Genomic DNA, 24,035 nt, shown 5'->3' on the forward strand with positions numbered 1-24,035 from the left:
CACATTCTTGCTTCTTTCTTGGAACTCAGCACACATACAAAAAGGCTGCAAATCTGCTCTGTTCAGATACATTTCTTAGCAGAGTAAGGAGGAGACAGGGATGCTAAATGCTATCACATTCTTCTCCCTAAAACTGGAGTAGAGGGTCTGTGCAAGCAGCTACTCTCAGAGGGGGACAAGGAAGCTGTGGCAGAGTAGGTCCAAGCAACACTGAACACAGACCAAATTCAAAAAACCTGAACAAAGCACAGCACTTTGTTATCATAGATGCTGGGTTTGTGGCTAAATACTGTTGTATAGCTTTATATTGTGTGAATGTGCTTAAAAGGGACATCACAATACTGGAACATGGGGCATCAGTGACAAACATACAGAAAGCAGAGGACATGCTGCAAATTCACAAAGAGTTGAAGTCATAACAGCTCATTAATTGTTAATTTTTAATCAATTGTTAATTCAGACATTCTGGTTTGCTAATAAGTTTTTAATTTGTAGACCTTTTTTTCAGGATCTCTCAATCCAGAACATCCTACTTGACGTAATCAATATGGATTAAAGAGGGTATGCAGAAGCTACTGCCATTTTATCTGCCAGTCATTAAAACTGACTTGCAGTGAACATATGGTTTTTTATGTATGTACAAAGCAACAGTTCTGTGAATCCATACTTCAGCTGGATACATTTCAACCTCTGCATTAATTTCTTCTACTTGACATATTTAGACATATAGACACCCAGCTATAGACGGTCAGGTGAAGAGTCTTAATTTGCTAGATAAAATGCCAAATATGCATAAAATATTAACAAAGAAGGTGCAACATAATTGATAAAAAATATATAATTTAATAAAGGGTATATTTATATGTACACACAAAACCACCTGAAATCTTCCCAGATGAAAGCAGATAAATTCAGTGAATTAATTTTCATTTTCCATCCTTAAAAAACTATGCAGAATATGAGAGTTGTAAAGTAATAATCTAATTTCATTTTTATGCCTTCTGCAGTAGACTAAATCTTGTGTTACAAAACTACCCCAAAATGTCCTTTAAAGGGAGAAACTCTGACAAATACCTTTTCAATAAAAGAAATATTAAAAAAAAATAAACAGTGATGAGAGAAAATTTCTACTTGTCTCCAATCAGCTTAAATGCTCTCTGAAATTCCTGGGAATGGTATTTTTACTTGATAGCATGCCACTGGCCTTTAAAAAAGCCTCTTTGCCTCACACATCTGTGATGCATGTCACACACATGCTGAGCTAAAGCACCATGGAAAACAACAGCAGATTTTACATTATTCTACAAGAAAACCATTTTTTATAAGAAAAAAAAGAGACAGCAGTGGTCCACACCCCACGTAATTCTTTCTTGAACATTCTTAATCTGACTCATTGAATAACAAAGAACATTTAACAAAAGCGATGTAACAATCCCATATCTTAAAAATCATAGTGATGGAATTATAAATATTCTTGAAAAATTTCTGCTCTGTAATTATTTAATCACAAAAAAATCAACCTAAGCAAGAGGGACAGCATGAGATTTTCATTTATTTTCAGCAATATAAAAAAAGGCTAGTTTTAGCAATAAACCAAGAATAAAATAATCCCAAGCCTCTACAAGTAGCTTTAGCAGTGTTGCATAGTTCCCACACACACCCCTACCCCAAACCTCTATTAAATTCTTGGGCTTAAACACAGCTAAACTTATACAGGCACATTCAGGGTATAAGTCAATCCAAGTAAAAGTGATAAATCAAATCAATCGAGTTACCAAAGAGCAAAATATTTAAACCAAACTTTACCAAGCTGTTTGAGTTTCTTGGTAAAGGTTTGTTAGATATTGTCTAAGTTACTATGCGTACCCTTTCTTTTCCTTTTCCTCATCTCAGTTTAGTCAGTGTTGTTATAAGTAAAGACTGTAAAACATGATGTTGTTTCTATTGAAAGCAAGCGCAATATCCTTCAAAAGAAGAATAATTAGCCAGTGTCCTCTTGGGACAAGCAATGATGTTAATTCAACAGAATTTGAGGATGATGCAATACAGAATAAATGCAAATGACTTAGCCAATTCAGGTGAGCAAGTGAAGTCTTCACAGGGACTGTTATTAATTACTGAAAAGCATTAAAAGGAATGTAAGAATTTCTTGCTTTTGATACAGTCAATTTCCACACTTAAGTACTGACGACTAATTTCAGCCAAAGATGACAGCCCTGAATTCGTACTAACAGCTCTCAAAATATTTATTTTCCAGTTGGGAATGCTCCAGGTTGCACCAGCTGGATAGAGACAACTCCCCAGTCTCTCACACACACACACACACACACACACAACCTCACTGGATTGGACTATAAATTCACCTAGCTGGATTTTTCACACTCAGAGGCCACTAACAGGTGCTCACAGAAAAAGTGAAGTTAATACTTCAAGAATAGACTGGCATTTCTCTCAATATTTCCTATCAAAATATGGCAAGTTGAATTTGTGGTGGAATTCACATCATTGTGTTGAATAGATCTCAATAGACTTTTATCCAAGGATTTTGTCTAATCATATGTTGAACTTGTGTATACTTTGACATCCACATAAACAAGTTCACTGTGCCTTCTGTGAAAAAACACTTTGTAACCTGCTGCCTGATCATTTCACTGTGTGACCTTGTTCTTACATGAGAAATAGGTTAGGTTAGGTTAATGGTTGGACTAGATGATCTTCAAGGCCTTTTCCAACATAGATGATTCTGTGAAATAGCAAGTGACTTTTCCTTATTCATATTTCCTCTGCTGTTCACAATTGTATATATTTTCTCATAAATCCAAGCTCTTTTCCAAACTGAAGCATCCTAGTCTATCGGATCACTCCTTGCTGTTCTTGCTATTCCTTTTCTAACAGTTCTTAACAATATGAGTACCTTTTTGACTCCTCCTTAACATCAAGTTGATATTTTCAACAGACTACCCACAATGATTGCTAGAACACTGTCCTCAGGGGTGGTATTTAATTTAAGATCCACTGTTAGTTATGCATAGTTAAAGAAGTTATTTTCCCTTATATATTAATTTTTATTTGCTGTCAATGAACTTCCTTCAACATTTCTTTCCATCGAATCAGTATTACATGAGAGCTTTGTCTCTTCAGGAGCTCTTAACAAAGTATAAAATGCTATTCTGATATCCATATATACAAGAATGGGGTAATCTTTACTCATCTTTTTTAACTCCTTAAATAAAACTACAAACAAACCCCCTCATATACAAAAATAAACAAACAAAATCAACCAAAGAAACAAAACCATAAACCCCCGAAAAACACAATACCCCTGCCCCCAAACAGTTCTGAAGCATTCTTTTCTCCTATAAAAGCCCATTTCACACTTCTCTACGTTATCCTATGCACTGAAACGTTTACTTTCATTCTCAAAGTTTCTGGAGTTTGTTCTGTACAGAAATCAGACATGCCTGGTTACAATTCTCTGGATTCTCCTCCTTCCCTCTCCACAAACAGTTCTTTAAAAATCTGGCATCGTGTTTGTGATCATCTGATTTTTTAGTAATAACACTGATCTCACTGATAGATGTAAGTAATAGTTTAACAATTTCATATTTGAGTTATTTGAGAAATACTGAGTGAATAACATCTGGACCTGGAAACTTACTACTTTTACCTTAATTTTGTATTCTTAATTTTTTTTTAGAGTAGATATTGGTCTCTGCTTTAAGCAAGCCTTGAACTCAACACTTGTAAACAAAAGCTCTAGTAGCAAGGCATAGACTAAGATATTTTTTGGTGATCTGTGATAGAAAAAAAATTGTTTTGTTTTTCTGCTGTTGCTTTGACTTTTTTGAATAGTCCTCTTATCTCTCAATCATTTATCAGTTTATGTACCAAATGTTACACATACAAACACAGAGTTCTTTCCAAAATAGTTATAAAGTGGGCTAGAAAAAGCCCATTATCTATCTGTGTGAAACCATGAAACCTGAAACAAGTTCTGACAAAATGGAGGTATGTTACCAGCTTTTAGGTGTTACACAATACACTTTATTCCAAGAGGTAACGTATGATAGAATTTACACAACTACAGAAATGCTCATACTGGCCTTTAACATGGGGAATTAAGTTTATCAAGTACAAAGCATGATACAGTTAAATTTTGTCTATTTAGAGAGGGAGGGATCTAGAATGTCTTACACCAGCAGTGTATTCTTTTCCACTGAGTTTGCTGGGCTGAAAAATAACACTTGAAGAAAAACATTCTTTTTGTCCATACAGGAAAATATTCCAAAGAAGCTTTGACTAAAAAAATAAAACTTTACTTAGAAACCATGCATTATCAAACATTAGCCTCTATTCTACAACTGTTTAAACAGAAAAAGCTACTCTTTGACAAATAACCTGATCAAAAACACAAACTTTGGTTTTATCCCTTGTATACCAATGTATTAATTTTTTTTCTTTCTTGTTTTTGGGATACTTGATACAAGAAATAGCTAATTTCAATTAAATTGTATAGGATTCACTTCTCTTTCATTAAGACTATTAATTCCACTATTTTTAATAAATATTATAAATTATATATATTGCAAATATTTAACAGTCCAAGACACACAATACTTCCTGCTTTAACAAATGGCACAATATACCAAAGTTTGCCAGGCATGAAACATATCAGTTATTCAGACAGGATATTAAAAATTGACATTTTCAATGTTGGAGTAAGTTCTGCTTTTCATTGAAAAAATGCTGCTGATCAACAGAACTGAAATAGCCCTATATTACAGAAAAATTCTCTCTTATTTTTTCTGCAGTATTATAGTATACTTAAATGTAGTAGCACTAATCACACTTCAGAAAAAATACATAGTTAATGGGTTTACCAATGTTTGCCTCCTAAGTTGTGTTCTGCTCTGTGCCTATTCTGTTCTGACGTATCAAACACTACAGCAGGGGAGAGCTGGGGCAAGCTGCAAATGAATGAGGCTATTTCATTTCAGTTTCCAGGCAACACAGAAATGTGTAATGGCTGCGCAGCATGCTAGTCATTGTTCCAAAAGGTGCTACAACTGATAATTACCATGGGCTTTAATTTTAAGCATTTCTATGTCTTCCATCTCATGTACTCCAATCAATCTCTTTTTTTCTTTCTCCTTTTTTTTCTTTTTTTTCCCCCCTCCTTCCTTTCTAGTCATTATGTGTAGAAGACATCTTTGTTCTAATATATTGTCTGTCTGTAAAATCAGTGTAGCTACTCCTTGGAGAAAGTCTGTCAGTAAGTCTATTATTAAAAAGACATAAAAGTCAAATCATAACCATGTAACTTTGCCAGCTCTGGAACTTGCTCCTCTTTTGATCTGGATGGATTGGAGAATGGAGAGGAAGTAGGATTCTGATAGAGGGCATCTAGCAACTTGAGGACCAACTGTTTCACCCAAGACTTAATTTAAAGGGGCTTACTTAAATTATATTGAACAGTAATAGTGATACTTATCCTGAGTTAAAGTAGTCTTACTTTATTTGATGAAGTTTACCTCCCCCAAAAATAGGTAACTTAAAATAATTGAAACTATTTAAGTTATAAAATGAGAATTTAAACAAAATTAAAGATTTTATGACTGATCAGTTAAAATTAATCTTACTAATTTTGATTTACTTTCTGGAGTGTTCCTGTTCACTCTTGTAGGTGTCAAACAATCTCCATCACTGGCAACCAGAATTTAAAAAATTTGTTTTTTAACAAATCTTTACTGTTGCAGATGTCCTGCAAATTCAACTGTGTTGCTATTAAATACAGTAGAATAATTATTTCTACCCAATTGCAATAGTTTTTCAGTCACTACATATGTGAAATGTGTTTTTATGTAGTGACATACTTATGTCACTTTTGCACAACATTACATAAATACATTAATGTACTAATGTACAAAATGCTGTTAAAAGAGAACTAGCAAAGCTCCTACTTCCTCTCCTTAATTAAATACACAGTTATACGATAAGAGTGATTGCATCGAGACAATTTATTCCTCAAACACGTGTAATTCTGGGATCAGCCCGTGGGAGGAGGCCTGCTCAGAGCCACGGACATGGTATCACACCCTCCAGGCAGCAGTACTTCACTGCAAAGTGATCTCTAACCTGAGCAAACTCAACAGCCAACAGACTCCTTCTGACAACATACCACCCACACCCTTAACCTACGTGTTCAGACCTGGTCTTTCTCTGGCATCCTTGGTCTCTTAACTACAGAAAGCAGTGCAGTTCAAAGAACAATAAAGTCTCACTGCTCCAGTATTTATGCTCTGTTCAATGGCTGAGAAGAATCAGTTTGCAAGGAAATGGTTTATTTTGTTGTGTTGCTCTTAATTCTATATATTTGCTCTCCCCCCAAGTTGGTCAGTCTAAGTTGGTCAGAAACAAGCACAGATAGATTGTGTTTTGTGAACTAAGATATTTTTATAACTGGTTGTTGAGTTTCTAAGGGGATGGATTATTATGACAAAAAATCAATTCAAAGCTGCACAACAATATACTCATGTAATTTTAATATATACAAAAATAGTCAGGTTAAGATTCACTTCAACAACAGGAATAAGCCAATTTCCTTTAATTACACTTCAAGATGTAAATGGTTTACTTGTGCTTTCTCTCTCTCCTTTTATATATTAATTTATTTATTACATTTTGCCCTTGTCTTTCATTCCTGATTTGACTTTATTATTTTAGTCAAAATGTGTTCATTTCACCCTTGCATGCATGTCCTCCTGCACTGGCAGCAATAATTGTTCATGCATTTGGGTTTTTTTGTTTAAGACTAAAGAAATGTAATCTACATTTAAGAACACAATATTTACATTTCTCTTGGACTTAGGATATGGAAAAAGCTTATTTACAAAACAATACCCTTAGCAAAATTAAACCATTATCATTTCTTTTAGAAAAGGTATCATAACATTTTAGCCAGCCCTCCCTACACATTTTTCACATTAAGGAAATGAACAGTATCACATTAATTTTAATTTTCTCTGCATTTTTTTCCCCAGAGTGAATGGGCAGAGAATTTGAACCACATTCAAGTTCCAATATCTAATTTGTTATGTTTAAATTATTTTGCTTTTAAAATAGATTTTTATTTTTTGATTTTTCTTCACAGTGAAACAATTTTAAAACATTTCACCTCCTGAAGAATCTCTGTAGTTCATGATACTGTAACATTTGTATTGGCGCAGCTTGAAATTTTCATTAAGAAATATTTCTTTGCCACCATATAAATACTCCTACTTTCCACTGGAAGAATTTTGTGCTTCTAATGTCAATATAAAAACTATTAAAATAAGAACCTTTTCTTTTACTTTCTTCCCCATTTGCAGTTGTTTTCAGAGCTGTAGAAACAGAATCATTTCTTTATACAATTTCGGTGAGTGCTCTGCACAAAATTACAGGCCTCAGGTGCAGAAGTAGTGCATATGAAGGTCCCAGGAAAGTTATAACCCTTACAATATCCAAGAGGTATCTGACTGCAAAGAGTTTACTTTGACACATTGGTCTTAACCCCTTATCTACAGAATGACTCACCACTCATACGATAGACATTTCATTGAAAGCAATGCCATCAATGACAGCTCACAGTTGTGAGTATGGAAAAATATATAAACAAGAAACAGAATGTAAAATTAAAATGAATTAAAACCTCAAGAGATTTTATAAAGATACTTAGACTTTAAATTTCCAAATTTAAATTCTTTAATATTTAATCTGTATGTCTATTTTCTAAAGGTGATTTTTGGGTTCAGATCTTCAGTTTAGCAGAAGAAATAGAACACTCTCCCTTACAAGTGCAGCTTTAATAAGCTTGAAAACAAAACCAACAAACCAGATTTAGACTCCAACTAGTCACCATAGCCCTTCCAGTTCAGTCACTGATAGGTAATCATTATAGAAATATGTCAAGATCAGCCAAGATTTCTTTGCTGGAAAAGATTCACCTTTTTTTTTTGATCCTAGACGGCTTAGATTACTTTTAAGGAAGATAAATTATATGTAAAATGGATTATTTAAATTGGTTTGCTCAATAACAAGCTGAACACCTGGAAAACACTATCCTACAGATGCAAACAAATGTGTAATTTCTGCAATGTTGCCTGTTAGACAGCTACCAATATTTTCTAGATGGGTTAATGTACTTAGTTGTTATATGGCTCCAGAATCCCAACATTAGAAAGTTCATTCATCTCCCTTTCAATCCCTCTTAATACAGGTATGGAAGGCTAGTACAGCTAAGCCTGCAAGAGTAATGAAGTAGACATCATAAAACGACATAAGATTTTTTTTTGCATTAGAACAACAATCATCACACACCCACACCCCCCCCAACCTACACCCAGTAATTGCTTACAGGAAAGGGTATTAAGATTATAAGACAGTTTCTTATATGTTAAGAAATGCTAGAATTGTTTGTCCAAGCAGCCATAATTTGCTCTCGGTGTAGGGCACACATTATGACAGGGGTGCTTTTTAACAATGATCATAACCATCTTTTCCATGAGACCAGCACTACTTTGGGTGAGCAGAACAGATACCTTTTACAGACAGAAAGAGGCAAAGATCTGTTGCCCTTCAGTTTTTGCAGACATTGGAAACTGTAACAAGCAAAGCAGGGAAAATATGCTTTGTATTTAAGAAAGAAACACTACTCAACAACCATGTTTGGCCTTTTCTCCACCCCAGAGAGTGTCTCCACCTTTTTGAGCAGGTATGCTTTTGCATTGTCTGCTCTTTCTGCTAATCAGATACAAATGAGCTTTGAACTGCATAGTCAAGGTTAGTGTGGCATATCCCTGAACTGGTAAGTCTGATGACAAGCAAGATAAATGAGTTTAGATGTACCTGTCATACTGAACTACATTAATGTTACAGATTTTTGCTACAGATCAGTGGATAGACTCATAAGGAAGAAGCCCCTAAAGCTTGTATTGGTTTGGTTCCTGCTACAGTTAAAAAGTTCGAAACAAGGATGTTTTCTTAGATTCCTACTATACCAAGAATGTTGATACTACAAGAAACTATAAATGGATATTTAATATTTAGAAGATAAAAAGTGAACACTCTCTTGATGTGTAAGCAAGTAATGATAGCACTTCATATTTGGAAAGCATAAGAAAAATATTAAAACATTCTTGAGATAAATATTATAATGTTTTATTTTAAGTATTTAGAAATTAGGACAATAGAGTATAAACAACTCTGTTGAATCCAAAGAATGGGAACTGATGTCAGAGCTAGGTTTAAAATACCAGGATATTTCAACCCAGTTCCTCACACTATATCCACAAGGCCATGTGTGCCTCTACTTGAATTTTCTTACAAGGCTCAGTAACCATAGCACTTATTTGCCTGTTATTGTAAGTGGGAACTGGATTTTTATATTTTGTTAATGCACATACCTCCTCTTTGAGCTGAGAAGCTCATTCTCTGGAGCTACATGATTATTGTACACAACAATCACACAGCAGTCATGCTTTTATTTCAACAGAGCGAAATAGATGCACAACTGCAGTTTACCTTGCTCTTTCTATTGCGACTTCATAGTGACATCACTATGATGTCGCAGACATTGATTAAAAAGGGATACTATAATTTTTTCTACTGATTTAAGTGCTCCTCCAGAGCTTATTTATTTAATCAAGAAAATATTTCTCAAATGTTAAAACTGTACTTTACAATTCACCTTGAAAAATTTAGAGGTACCCAAAGTTCATCTCCTACTATGTTGGTCAAGTCACTTGAATTTGTTTCCTCCTCAAAACCATTTAAGCAGTTGATAATTAATGATTAGATGTTATAATTCAGTACTCTATTCAAATAAATGAATGGAACAGAAACAGGTTCTATAGAAATGTTTCCTGATCCTCACCCAAAAATTTTTACTCAGAGGAGTGAGTCACAAGCTACCAGCTTAAGCAATGTTGTATTAGTCTTTTTATAGAAAAGCTGGACTTTTCTTTTTGCAGTTATGAAAAAGGAAATTAGTTATCAAGAAAATTCTATTTTTGTGGTAGTAATTTTATTTTTCATACTATTAAAACTAATTTTGAACCTCATTACATCTTATTCTAAAGATGATACTGAGTATTTTTATTATTCATTGCATGAAAGTGCAATAAGATTCAAGTACCATTATTTTAGGGGTAACTAAGCTCCTGAAAAGGTAAAACACCTTCAAATTAGTATGAAGTACCTCATGCAACTATGTAATCATGTAACTATGTGAGGATGAGTATGAAAGCAATTAAGAAGCTTGCTAGCGAACTACTGAGGAATTCATTTACCACTGCTGGAAAATAGCACACAGAAGAGGGCTTTGCTAGAGAAATAAGTCATTATTTATCACTCTCTAGACTGGGTGATAATAGGCAAACAACAATGGTGTTCGTGTTCAAGTAGTCTGAAATTAGTCATTTATAATACTGTATGTGGCCTGCATTATAACCCATTGGTCACCATACTAAGGCATCATCAGTCTTCAAGACAAAAAGTGAGTCAGACGGTTTCAGGGGCTTTCAATCAGATGACTCTCATCTAAACCCCAGCATTATAATACCTGGTTTTCTTCAGCCATTCTAAGCCTCAAATCTAAATGTTGTTGACAAGGCATTACAAGCTTGGTTGAGTTTTGCCCCTTACTCTTATCCATTTAACTTCATGTGCATTCAAATGTTCCAAAACCAGCTAGCCTACTACTTCCAGGTATTCACCTCAAATTCCTTATCTAAGACTACTCTTGTTCATGAAGCCTTTACCTTATTGTTGCAAAATGTAATGTATTTAAGCAGACTACTTCTTTGCAAAAGTACTTTAACTGTCACAGTAAAATTGGGTGCTTCCACTATAAAATTATTATATGGATAAAATTAATTATGCAAAAGTTATTCAGTATTAGTTACCTTTGCAGAATCTATATAACGAGGTAAGTCTAGTCCAAGGTCTAAACATCCTTAAAAGAATTAAATTACATATTACATAAATACTTTGTTTTACGAATGAAGACTGTATCAAAGAAAAAGTAAAGTATCCATTGGTAGCCATGTCCTCCTTCTGTTGAAGTATTTTATTTCTTTCACTTTAATGCATATAAAGTCTGGAAGAGCCCATGTCTTTTCTGATGTAGGCTTCATGAACTTTTCAATTAGGTTTTCTAAATGTAAGTTCTTACATAAGCTACCATATGCCACCCTGTTTGTTGGTAGAGAGGATCACCTTTATAGTATTAGGGGATTTCCATTTCAAAGTAATTCTTTTTTGTATTCTGTATAACTCCCTCTATGACAACTAAAGCATAACCTTCTATTACCAAAAGGGTGTGGATGGAAACAGCAACTATTGAACAGTTACAGCTCATAGCACAAGCTTATAATCAAAAAATATTACCAAACTTTTATAGACCAAGGTCACTTCATGTTTTTACCTGCCCATATCTTCTATGTATTTTAACAACGATGTTTCATTCTGTGCATTCAAATAATTGATGACATCTTTATAAGGCTTTTAAACATGAATAAATTTATTTGTGATTGGTGATGATCTTTGCACTTTGGACATGCAAGTAGCAGCTTGTATCAAAGCCACAACACACAAAGCATTTTTTAGTTGTGTAAGGTATGTCTAGAGCAACTTTGTAATTAAATGCAGCATGGAGCCTGGAGAACTATATAGCTCTGAGAATATATGGAGAATGAAAGATAGAGGCTCTCCTCCTTGGACTCAGCTGAGATTTTATTTTTATTCCCCCCTACATGTGAAGTAAGCTTCACTCCTGCTCAGCATATCAATGGCATTTGCAGCAGATGCTCCATGGATAAAGGGGCTGTGAAAACCCTTTTCTATGCTGTCTACACAGAGTCTAGTTTAGTTTACAAATTAAAAATTCTTAGTAATGAATCCCATTTCTTAACAATTCATTGGACATTAAACTTAAATTTTGACAATTTGAAAAAGAATTTATTAAAAAAAAAAATACTTTTAGCGATACATTCCCAAAGGTTCATAAGGCACTGAGATCAAGTTTTACATTGTAATATACCCTCTCAAGGGAGCAGAGATTAAACCATCCTCTATAATTAAAAAAACCCCACAACTGTTACATGAAGATCAGGACAATGAAATGGCAGATCATTGGTGCTAAGGAGAAAAAGAGAGTTGGAACAACTCATCCAAAACCAACCTTAACAAAGATTCTGAAGAAAAGATTTATAATTGTGAAGACACATTTTCAATTTTTGTGGTATATATTTACTTGATAGAAACACTGAAAAACTGTATTCTTGGTAAGCACGTTCTTTTAGTAGATGTCAGATTATAAACCAGATTAAGAGATTCCTGCATAGGTCATAGAAAAGGTTAGACCATTGTCCCAACAAAATCTGGTGAATATACAAGAGCATTACCAGCAAAATATTTATGTTTTTTCTTATGGTAGGAGTTCCATGTAATACAATATAGCATATGAAGGTTCTGGAAGAATGGCTAATAAACCACTGACCTTCCTAGGTGGAATAATGGGTATCAGATCATCACGATGAAGAGACAGCAGTGTGTATGATACTGTTTCAAGGAGCATTTCATTAAGGTCTATCAAGATCACGCTGAGATCTTTAAAAAGGGAAGGCTTCCAGATTGGAGCAAAACCCCACAAAACAGATCAGAAAGAAATTTTGATAATGTAAAAGGAGAAAATAGAGAATAATTTGCAGATATGGCCACTAAGTATACTATGAATTTGCTAAAAGAAGAGACGTGGCTTAAAGGAAAAGAAGTATCTATTTAGAACAGCAGTAATGGCAAAACTTGTTGTGGGTCATGAGATATATATCTCATATATAATACATAATAATATAATACATGTATATTCTTGTATATTTATTATTCATTGCCACCTAACCAAACAGAACACACGATACTGTGATTTGTATTTCATAGCTCAGTAGAACTCCCTCCTGTGCAGCCTCCAGGTGAAGGGAAACAAGGCATTCCTTACTCTCAGCAATTACTTGGGGGATGAAGGGGTGGGAAACTTTGTAGTATTTCAAAGTAAGTATTTCCGGCAGAGTAAGTCAGTGTTTTCCAATATTTTAGTAGAAACTTCCTCACAACCTCTATCCCGATGTTCATGCCTAAAAATCTTTTCTTCTGTTGAGATGGTTTTTACACACTGAAAGATTGCAGTTGGCATGCTTCAGCCTTAGTGTTATTGTTAAATTGTTAACAATAATCATATGATGGGATTTAATTTTTCTCATAGCCCATTTCCCCACCCCATCCCAATCAACATGTGTTTTAATATTGTTTCTCTTGGCAAGCTATTGTTGATGAAAGACCAAAAGCTTGGTATTGTCACAGTGGCTTCTATGCTAGTGCCACCAGATATCACAACCTATTATGTGACAACAGCGACAATAACTCCTTCTCCAAAACATATACCTTGTACACCAACACCACAGACAAATGCAGTCTACCCACAAGAGAACCACCCAGAAGTCTCCAGACTGTGACTATCACAATAAGAAATATTTAAGTAGACAATTGTTCTTAAATAATCATTTTGTAGCTGGCATATCTAATTTAGCGCGCTCTCAAATATGTTGCATTCCTTGGAAACAAGTGATATATACTTGGAGAAACACTTGTTTGTAAATTTCAAATATTTCTTCTGCAGTAAATTATTTTCTGTGTGGGGAATAGAGCTCATTGTGCAGTCAGTTCTTAGGCCTTCTAATGAACATTTTTTGTGATCTTGCTGGATTTCCACATTTAATTATGTGGTCTAATCTGCTTCCCATGACAGCATGCATTTGCACAAGCCTTTATTCTTCTTTTTGATTATGTAATGTGCTACATGTTATGATTGTAATCAACACCTTCAGAAAATTCAATCTCTGTCACATGAATGTGCATAATAATGAAGAGGTCCAAGAGTTAGATATATTTTAAAATAATTTAGATTTTATTGCTTATGGCTGTGCTTATGAAAATACAACTGCTCAGCAAGACTGGAAATACAATAGCTAACTTCTCCAATTCATCATTCAGTGAACCTTCCCATCCCCAAAAGAAAACAACATATGTGATTTGGGATTGCATATGTCTTCTATAATGCAAAATTATATTTATGGTATTGGTCAAATAAATCAAATATCTATTTGAATATAACTGGGAAAATCTTATAATATTAAAATACAGATCAGAAATACCTACTTTAACTTATTTACTATGGAAATATATATTGTTCAGATAAAGCTGGAAAACAATCACACAGATCTATTCTGGATAAAACTTATTTGTCATTTTATTCTATTTTGGGGGGATAAAATGAATATATAGACAGATATTCTTAAAACACCTTCTAGAGATTCCTTCTTTAGCACACTCCTACTATTTTTTCCTGGAGATTATTTGACAAGCTCAGAAGATGCAGATTTATCACAGAAACCCAGTAAAACATACACCACAAAAAAACACTTCTAGACACAAACCCCACAGTTCACATGTTCAATTAATTCATCTATAATAATTTTTTTAAATTATCAAGGTAATGCTATCAAGAGATAATCCCAAAGACAAATTCATGTATTAAAGAACACTATGAATGTTCCTGGATATTTCAGCTAAAGTTAGTCTGGCCCATAAAGCTCATGTATTTAATTGTACCTCATTCATTCTCACACATTATTACATCTTAAAGTATTCCAAGATTACTTGAACAATCTACTCTCCAAAAAAATCTGTGACTACTAGTCTACAATAATCAATCTCACTGTCAGGAGCATATCTGTGGAACACTTGTCACAACGAGATTCTAACTGATTAGTTCTATCTGTTATAGTAAGAATATTGAATGAAATTCGGTACCCTGAAGAACACAGAAGAGATCTGATCTCTGTCTAAGAACAGCACAATCTAAGAGGAAAACAGGTTACAATTAAAGCATTATGACATGACCACAAATGGTTTTTTATAAAACAATAAATGAAACAGAGTGTGTCCTTCTTGTCTTACATTTCACTCTGTGCATACACAAAATTTTTCTTTTTTGCTATATTAATTCTGTACAAGTTCTTTTTTGAAGAACTCAGTGCAGAGGCTTAATAAAAGTAAGCTGTTGAAAATAACAGATAGAAGATCCTGAATGTTTCCTAAGAGGGGAATATGCAATTACCAGAAAAGAAGTTCTGTACTAACATGAAGTGTTAGCCATATAGTGTCACGCTGTGTCTGATGGAGAAAGAAGGTAAGAGTGTTTGCTGAATTTTGAGGGTTTAGGAAATGTAAAGTCAACCTGATATAAATTGATTAAATTTACTAGTCTACATAGTATAAAGCAGTAGAGGTTTCACAAGATTAATCCCTAAAACTTTGCAGTGAGGGGAGATGCCAATTACCAATGTTATCTAGTGACCAAGATCAAACATTAGTTGAGCATGAGTGAAAGGACAGATCTGTCAGTGCATCCCACCACAACAGAGTGACCACACTCTACTGCAGACACAGTTTAAGCAGCAGTAACTTGCTTCAGCTAGAGACCACTGGCCATCTTCCCTAGATCAGGACAGAAATAAACCTTCTGCTAGCAAACTGTTCACTGCACTTCTATATAAACCATAACTCTGCCAATACTCTGCTCAGACAGAGTAAAACTTGCTGGTTCCAGTCAACAGTTACTCCTTATGGGACTGGTAGCTTGACAGAGATGTCTCTCTCAATCTTCTTTCTCACTTAAATGTTAACTTACCTATTGTTGGAATCAACTCTTGCAAGTTTTAAACTCACTGTTGTCCTGGACCACCAGTGGAAAAATCATGCTTGGTACTAGATGAAACAGAAGTACAAAAACCCAAAAAGTTCATGAGATACAGAAGAAACATCACAAGAGAGAAAAAAAAAAAAAAAAAAAAAAAAAAAAGGAGGAGTAATACCTACAAAACATAAAGAAGATGAAGCTCTTCAAGAATGTATACAGGAAAAGCCAGCTAGTTGCTAGACTGTGCTAAACAAATTGTAAGAATACTTATTCCCATAAGAAATTTATCTATTAAGAGATACGAATTACTATGAGAAATCAAATAGAAAAGAAGCTTCTGAAGATTTTATAACATTTGAAACTTTGAGGTTATATATATGGAACTATACAATACCTATGAAACCCTCAATTTAAGGCCAAGGTACAGTGGAGTCTTGAGATTCACAACAGAGGAAAAGGCCACCATGTGATACCAGTTTCAGCTTGTGTAAAACACTGAAAGTGTGTCAAACTGCAGAAGAAATAGACAGGATTGCATGGGCTGGAGCAAGAATAAATAACCTGTTTTAGCAAACCACAAATAAAGTTGTAATATACACATGCAAACTGAAAGTGAAGCTATCAAGTTTGCAAAATACAATCAACAAAGCAGTGTGGAAGACTGCTTGAGTCTAAAAGGCTTCCCAAGATGTTACACAGTAAGCTAATAAAAGCATTCTACAAGAACTACAGTAACTTTTTGCAAATTCTTAAAAAAAACCTTAAGGAAATCAGAGAATTTATAATGCTGGAAGGGTACAATAGATAAAACCTTTACAGCCATTACAGTCACACATAAAAACCTGTGATATAATTATAGTATATATAATATATAATTATATAATATATATAACATTTTTATATATATGATATATAAAATCTATATATATAATCTATATATAATATATAATTATATAATAAAAATTTGTGGATGCAAAAGCACTTGCAAAGCAGTTTTTGCTTTTGAGGTAACTACTAAACAGAAGTAGAACTACAGGAACTCAGTTCCACTTCTGCTAAATTATTAAGTATTTCTCCTAAATTCTGTCCAACACAGAACACACCATTAAAGACAACAGATCAGACAATAGTATGGCCCAGGCAAAGCAATTCAGCTATTAAAACTTACAAAGAAATATCAGATCTACAAGGCAAGGAGGTCATCCACAAGAGAGAAGGAGAGATGCAATAGGTACTGCTATAAAAGACAGCTGTTGTACTAGCAAATCTAGCCAGCCAACTTTATTGGTTTTTCACCTTCATACTGTTCCTCCTTACACAGTGGTTTGATTCAGAACATAGTCTATGATTTTTCACTGATTTTTTTGAAGTGGTTTTGGATTTCCTTTCTGATACCAGGAACTCTGCTCTAACGTGACTCTTATTTGGGAAAATGCATCTTTGCCTCTTCTTTACAAAGAGATGAATTTTGTCCTCATTTGTCTCTCCTCAGGTTTGAGCTGTGGAGAAACAATATGATTTCTTTCTGGTAAATTAACTTGACAGTAGTTAACACCATTGTGCAGCATCCTCAGCTTATTGCAAGCCACTCTGTAGATACTAGACAGTATCATGTTCCCCTAACTCATCCCTAGCCTCTGCCCCGCTAACCCATGCATACGTGTGCACAGACCCCATCAAATACACATACTGCCTTTGCAAGCCTGTTGCCTCTTTGTATACAAGCATTCACATAAGTATGCCCCTCTTTATATAACAGCATTTCAAGAAAAGAGTGGATATGTGGATTGGATTATTTTACACATTTGTAGTATGTCTCTGTAACAATATTGTGACTTAAATTATCATGGGAATGATTTATGCATCTATTATGAATATCTTTACATTATATGTGGAGAGGATCACATACTATTTCAGAAAAGGAGTAAGGTAACCCGTTCTAAAAAGCCTGAAAATCAATGGATGAGAGTCCTCTGTAATATGCCAGTTGTTACCTTGACTAAAACCTTATGTAATATTTGGTCAGCTGATTTAGAAAGTATGAATAAAACTTACATGAGAAAAAGCAAGGAAGTAGTAGAAGAAACTCAGATGTTTTCTTAATTGAACAGAAACAAATAAGGTCACATACGCAAATGTGCAATTTATCTTCATCTTACTCAAATAATCTTGTCTTCTTAAACTTTATATTTTATTTGAATACTTCCAAAAGGATGTTATTGTTAAATAAATTTTATTGCATCTGTAACTTGATTAAACACTGCCTTTAATCTCATGAGTACATGCATTTAATTAAATAGGGAAAATATGCTGCAATCTGGCTTCTCTTTGAAATATTCTTCCATAACGGTTTTTTTTCCACAGAAGTTAGGGATACTCTGTACAACTCTCTAGAACACTTCAGCTGTTAGTATAGAGTATACAAACACAGAGTACAGAGACTACAAATCCTATCATTCCCTAGTGTTCTTAGCATAGTTATCACCCTACTCTGCTTTGATGGATCTTCCTTTTGAAATGGTTTTCATACACCAAATTGTTATTACTTTAGTTCCTTGAAATGTACTGAGTAGTTAAACTGAGGAAAACACAGACAGGCATTAAAAAATATTTGAAGAAAATATATCTTGAAAATTGGAAAAAAATTGTAGTGAGAAAAAGTCTATAGTTTTAGTTTGGTTATAGCTTTGTTATAGTTTAGTAGTTTCAGCATAAATACACTGAACCAGGCAGTGTAGAACCACATCAAGTTAAATATGTTGCTCTTCTGCAATCTACCTGTAACTAACACTTGAGGTTTTGTTGTTTCTTGCAATTAGTGCTAAAAGTGCATGAAAAGATATTGTGTAATAAAAATAAACAAAGACCTGAGTTTATCGGTACCCTTATGACAGTTACATTCCTGAAACTTAAAATGGCACACCTTATCCCTATCTATCTAAACTATTTCTAGGGCATCTATCATTTTCATATCTGAATGCCAAAGTCAACGTAAAACTATTTACTATGGGTGGGGACAAAGGCTGGCTGAATTCAGATGAAAGTACTCTATATAACTGAGCATATACTTGTATTCTTACAGTCAGTAATCATATTAAATAGTTAGGTTTGGAGGTGCATGTTTTAAAAAAAAAGTCTAAAAAGGAAAAACATAAAAACCCTGAACATCAGAAAGTACAAAATGAACCCTAGAAGAGCTGGAGAAGGGAGAGATGCCAAAGACTGACAATAGACCCATGAATAACAAACCCACTTTATATAAGGAAAAAAATGTCATGTATCACTACTTGTGCAGATACGTGCAACACTACTGCTGTATCTGAACACACACAAATAAATCACAAAGGCAGCAAATATTCCATCCAAAGTTACATACAACAGAGAAAAAATGACAGTTTGAACATTGTGTTCACTGAGAAGTATTAAGGCAGCAAATAATAAAGGCCAAAAAAATCAAGCACATGCATGCCATGACTTCGTACTTCCAATTAAATAGATACAATTTAGTTGCTATGTTGTACCAACCTTACTATCCTGCTCCAAATATTTATGCTTCTTGCTTCTCCTCCCTTTCCTACAGAAAGGAATTTTTCATGGAAAATAAAGGAAAGCTGACTTCCCACATGAGTTAACTAAAGCTGTATGACTTAAAGTATCTAAACATCCTTCCACAGACCTTTGGACATGTCTTACATACACTGGTTGTTCACACAGCTGGGGAACTGACAGTCTCCTTCCCTGTAACTGAAGGCCCTCTCTTCTCACAAATCTCAGCATGTATGATCCCACCCTCATGATCTCTCTTGCCAAACTGCACTGGGGTAATAGGTGGCTTAGAAAGCGCATACAAAGAGCCAACCAAGACAATCCAGAAACTGAATTTGTCAAGCACATACCAGAGGACTTTATTTATCTTGTTTGTGTTTGGTTGTAATACACGCTGCTGCATCACTATATTGCCCAGATCTTAAAGCATTATGATTACATTTACAGTAATACAATATAATGCAGATTTCTGAGGAACCCGAATTGGTTTTGGCTAGAGTATATTTTAATTCCTGGCTAGGAAGCTTTGAAACACTTGTTTCTTTTCAGTTGCTATAGTTGTTTCCTATAGACTGTAGACTGATACTGTCTATAGACAGAGAGTGCTGCAGGCTTAAAGTTCAAGGTAACTTAACTAGTTTTAATTTCACAGTTATAGGCAAGACCACCTGTAACACTCTCTGAAGCTGTAAGTCATTCAGAAATTTTTCCAGCAAAAATCAAGAAGCCATGCATTTCTACCACTTAAAACCTTCTATTTCAACTCACTCTTAATGCTGTATTTTTTCCTCTCTGAAATTCTAAAATCAGTTGTTTATCTTTCAAGTGCTAGAATGAATTCAGAGTTATAGTTGGGGAAGGATAAAGAAGAAAAGTAAGGAGACAGGACTCAAAATGTCTGAGGTTAATGGCTAGTGATGAACTTTCAGTTGAAAGAAATACTGGCAAATTTTCCATTACATTCTTGTAAGCAAAATCAAGTTATATAACCACATTTCTGAACATAGTCCATGGATACCTCCTATTAAAAACAAATTTAAAAAATAGCCTATTAAGTTGTGTCTTCCTGAACACAACTGATACAGACAGAACACATCTAAATAAATGGTTCCATCAGTTTTCTTAAGCACTCCCTAGTAAATGGCCCAGTTTGTGTACAATTTTCAGTACATTTTTATACAATGTCAGTGTCATTTTTTATAGTGTCAGAAGACATAATGGTCCAAGTTTTCGAGAAAGAAGAACCATACAGCTTCTTAAAGAGATCTTAAAGGCTTACACACTACATCACCTTTTTTAATCACAAGTAGCTACACATCTTTTACACAATATACCATCACCCTGCTATTTAAATGGACATGTATGTGAACACTGCATCCTATGATTGTACACCTCATCACATAACAGAATAATGCATTTTGACAGTTCACAACCAGTCTTTACAAGACTGACTATTCCTGCCATATGACTAAAAATGATAACTCCATTATTCACGTGAAAGGATAATAGTCACATAATAAAGAAAATGCATTTTGGTTTCAACAGTTCTACATCCCAGGCCATTACAGGTGGAGAGCTATAGGCCTCATGAAAGAAATGGGGAAGAACCAGGTTGCCAGAATAATTCATCAATCTGCCACCCACTTGACTGTACCTGAATGCCATTTCAGAGACTGGAAATCAGGGAGTTAGGTATAATCTAAATAAGTTGTTCTGGTGCACTGGATCTGTGGTGGCTCTATTTGGCAACACACAACAATATCTTTAGTGTTATACATTTAGTTCTTATGCTATTTATATATACGTAAACTTATAATCATAAGAAAAAAAAATACTAAATTTATAAAACTACTGGTATTTTGCAAAGTCAGAATGGCTTTCCAACTTATTGGTGGCTTGAATAAGATCATATTATTAAAATTTGTAATGCCTGTGTGAACCATAGACTAAACAAGAAAGATGTATACATTAATTCAATGACTATTCTCAAAGTACAAAAGAGATTAAAGAAGAAATGCAAGAAAATTAGAGCACTTACTGAGAAGGTCATAACTATAGTGGAACAAACTATACGCACTAAAACCAGAATGGATCCTCCGTAGCACAACATTCTGGAGTAAACTTACAACTACTCCATTTTCAAAAGAACTTTTCTCCTATAAGCTCCCTCAAATGGATTATTTGGATATGGAATTAAAGCCACTATACTGCCCATGTAGCCAAAGCATGTAGAAACCACATTTATCACAGAGCATCTCAGTTTTCTAAATAGATAACCAAGTGAAGATGTATCAGTAACTATGGTCTTGATAGGATTTGGCAACAAATATATTTTATAAGCCCATAGCAGTGCTTCTGCTTTCCTTCATATGACTGTAAGTCCTATCACATACATTATTGCTTAAGATTAGCGGTTTTTCTCCTCCACCATCACTTCTGAAATATTACTCTTCTTTGCTGGTTCTCAGATAATTTATTGTAACTCTGCTTGACTATCTACTTCTCTACTTGTGGAAAAAAAGTGCTGCTAAGATGAGCCAGCCTTACAAATCATTTAGAAATAACGATGACTTGTTCAACAACAACATTTTGCAGGCCTAATATTTCACATATTTGGGAAAAATCCAAGCATTTCCTACACTTCACAATAGAAAAAGACACTCTACCCAAACTCAAAACTTTCTGAAGCTCACTAGAGGAAGTGTGTTTAAACAAAATTTCACTTTTTAATACTATGCCAGCCTTTGTCCTTTCACGTTGCCCAAACCTGTTTGTTCACTTCCTATCTGTCCCTTTTAATATCTTTCCTTTGTCATCTTAAACTGTCTACAATAACTGTCATAACACATACATAATCACACATAATTTCTCTCTCTAAACCTTCACAAATTCTTATTTATTTTCATCTTACAATGTAAAACATTGAATTATTTTTTATCTATCCTGCATGTGTTTATGTCTAGACTGCTTTATAAATTATTTCATGCAGACCAGAAATTAAAGATCCTTAATGTTGCTGGGATTTATTCATAACTGTTAAAGGAACATGAAATATCCTAATGTCATTCAGTCTTCTCTGTTACACATGCAATTTCTGACCAGATACACTGTTTTCAAAACAAGTATTCTTTAAGTATAAAGGCACACTTGTTTTTCCTCATCCTTTTCAAGGGTATAAATATTATTTTATCAAAGAAGTATTTTAGCTACACAAATACGCACATAATAAAGATTTAGGCTCACATGTATACAATGTGCAATGCACATACCAGATGGTGTAAATTTAATTTTAGACAAATGAAGATAAACTTGATCCATTTTCTGTTTAGAGTGCATGACAGTATTTCATTACACTCCTTTCTTTATATTACATTTTTATTTGAAAAATAATAGGGGAAAAAATCTCCCAAGAAAAAACAGAACACATCAAGATCTCAGGACTAGCAAAGCAAATAGGAAAGTATTATTAAATTACAATAATCTCATATGTAACATTTTAAAAAAAGAATAAATTAAGTAATGAAATTATGCTGCTGTTTTACAGAAGATGGAAATAACAAAATTGATGTCTTTTATAGATTTGATCACAAATACATGTCTAAGAAATAAAGTCACCAAAAAAGTAGTACTAGTGAATCATTTAACAAGAGATTCCCTTTCCATCTTTCTTCTGTTTATTCTAGCAACTGCTTTAATAAAAATCACTGTTCCATATAGTATATCTATTCCTACCATTCTTCTCTATCGTCTCCTTCTTAATTTGAGTACTGTTAAAAGATAAACAAAGTTATGCTATTCTGCTTAGGGGTGGAGGGATCATAAATTACCAATAAATAAATAAATAATATTTAAAAGATACATTAAAGAAAAAAATTGCCTACTCACTCTGACCTGAACAGCACAGAATGAGAAAAGTACTTTTCCTTCTTAAGACTCCAGTTTTTATTTCTGGGGAAGGGGAAGAAAGGAATTATTACCTTAGAAATCAGAGGAAATAGAGTAGCTTTGTGCAAGCAAATACATGTTTTCTTACTTTTTATAAATTAATTACTATTTTAAACTTCAGGTCTGAAATTAACTTGAGTCACAAATTAGAACTGTCTCTTTCAACCAGAGGGATTCACGCAGAGATCAAACCAACACACATAAGCACTGACATCAAGGAGATAAATGCTCTACCAAGAAAAGTTAATCTCATATTTCATGACAACCCAGTCAGTGCTTACCAGGTATGTGCCACAGTGAAACGCCGCTGTTTTGGTATGTTGCTACTTAAAAGCATCCTGCGCAAAAGCCTTGGAGAGTTTCTAGGAGAAATAACTGGAGACAGCCGGGGAGAAGCAGATGAAGATTTTCTAGATGTCCTGGACTTTTCATGTTGCAACAAGTTTTCCCTCAGGGTCTTCACAAGATCTTCATTTAACCATGGATTTTGACAATTTGTATTATCCACTTCAGGAACAGCCAAAGTGTCCGGACTTGTCTGCTGAGCCATGTTTCCCAAGTAAGTTTGTTATTAAGGTCTAATACAATCAAATATTGGATTGACTGCTTAAAATATTTCCTTTCTAAATCAGTTCCCAAGAACTGTGTAGATCTCCAACTCCAGTTCAGACTATTCTGTTTTCAACATGGTGTCGCCTGCCCTCAGCGTCTCCCTATAGATAATGATCTACAAAGAAAAAAGCAAGCTAGCTCC

General features: G+C 34.2%; 1 protein-coding gene across 2 annotated transcripts in view; it reads right to left on the reverse strand.

Moving 5' to 3' along the window:
• The window catches only part of PDE4D (phosphodiesterase 4D), a 421,789-nt gene that overhangs the window by 347,898 nt on the left and 49,856 nt on the right, over positions 1-24,035 (reverse strand). Inside the window, exon 1 of one of the 2 annotated variants that reach the window (XM_074855371.1) lies at positions 23,563-23,831. The exons of the other annotated variant lie outside the window; for it this stretch is intronic. Within the exon in view, the coding sequence (XP_074711472.1) occupies positions 23,563-23,831 (269 nt within the window). Of the gene's footprint in view, positions 1-23,562; positions 23,832-24,035 lie in introns of those variants that run through there. 2 annotated transcript variants of the gene reach the window in all.

The sequence above is a fragment of the Strix uralensis genome, chromosome Z, assembly GCF_047716275.1.
Source record: "Strix uralensis isolate ZFMK-TIS-50842 chromosome Z, bStrUra1, whole genome shotgun sequence".
Classification (NCBI taxonomy): Eukaryota; Metazoa; Chordata; class Aves; order Strigiformes; family Strigidae; genus Strix; species Strix uralensis.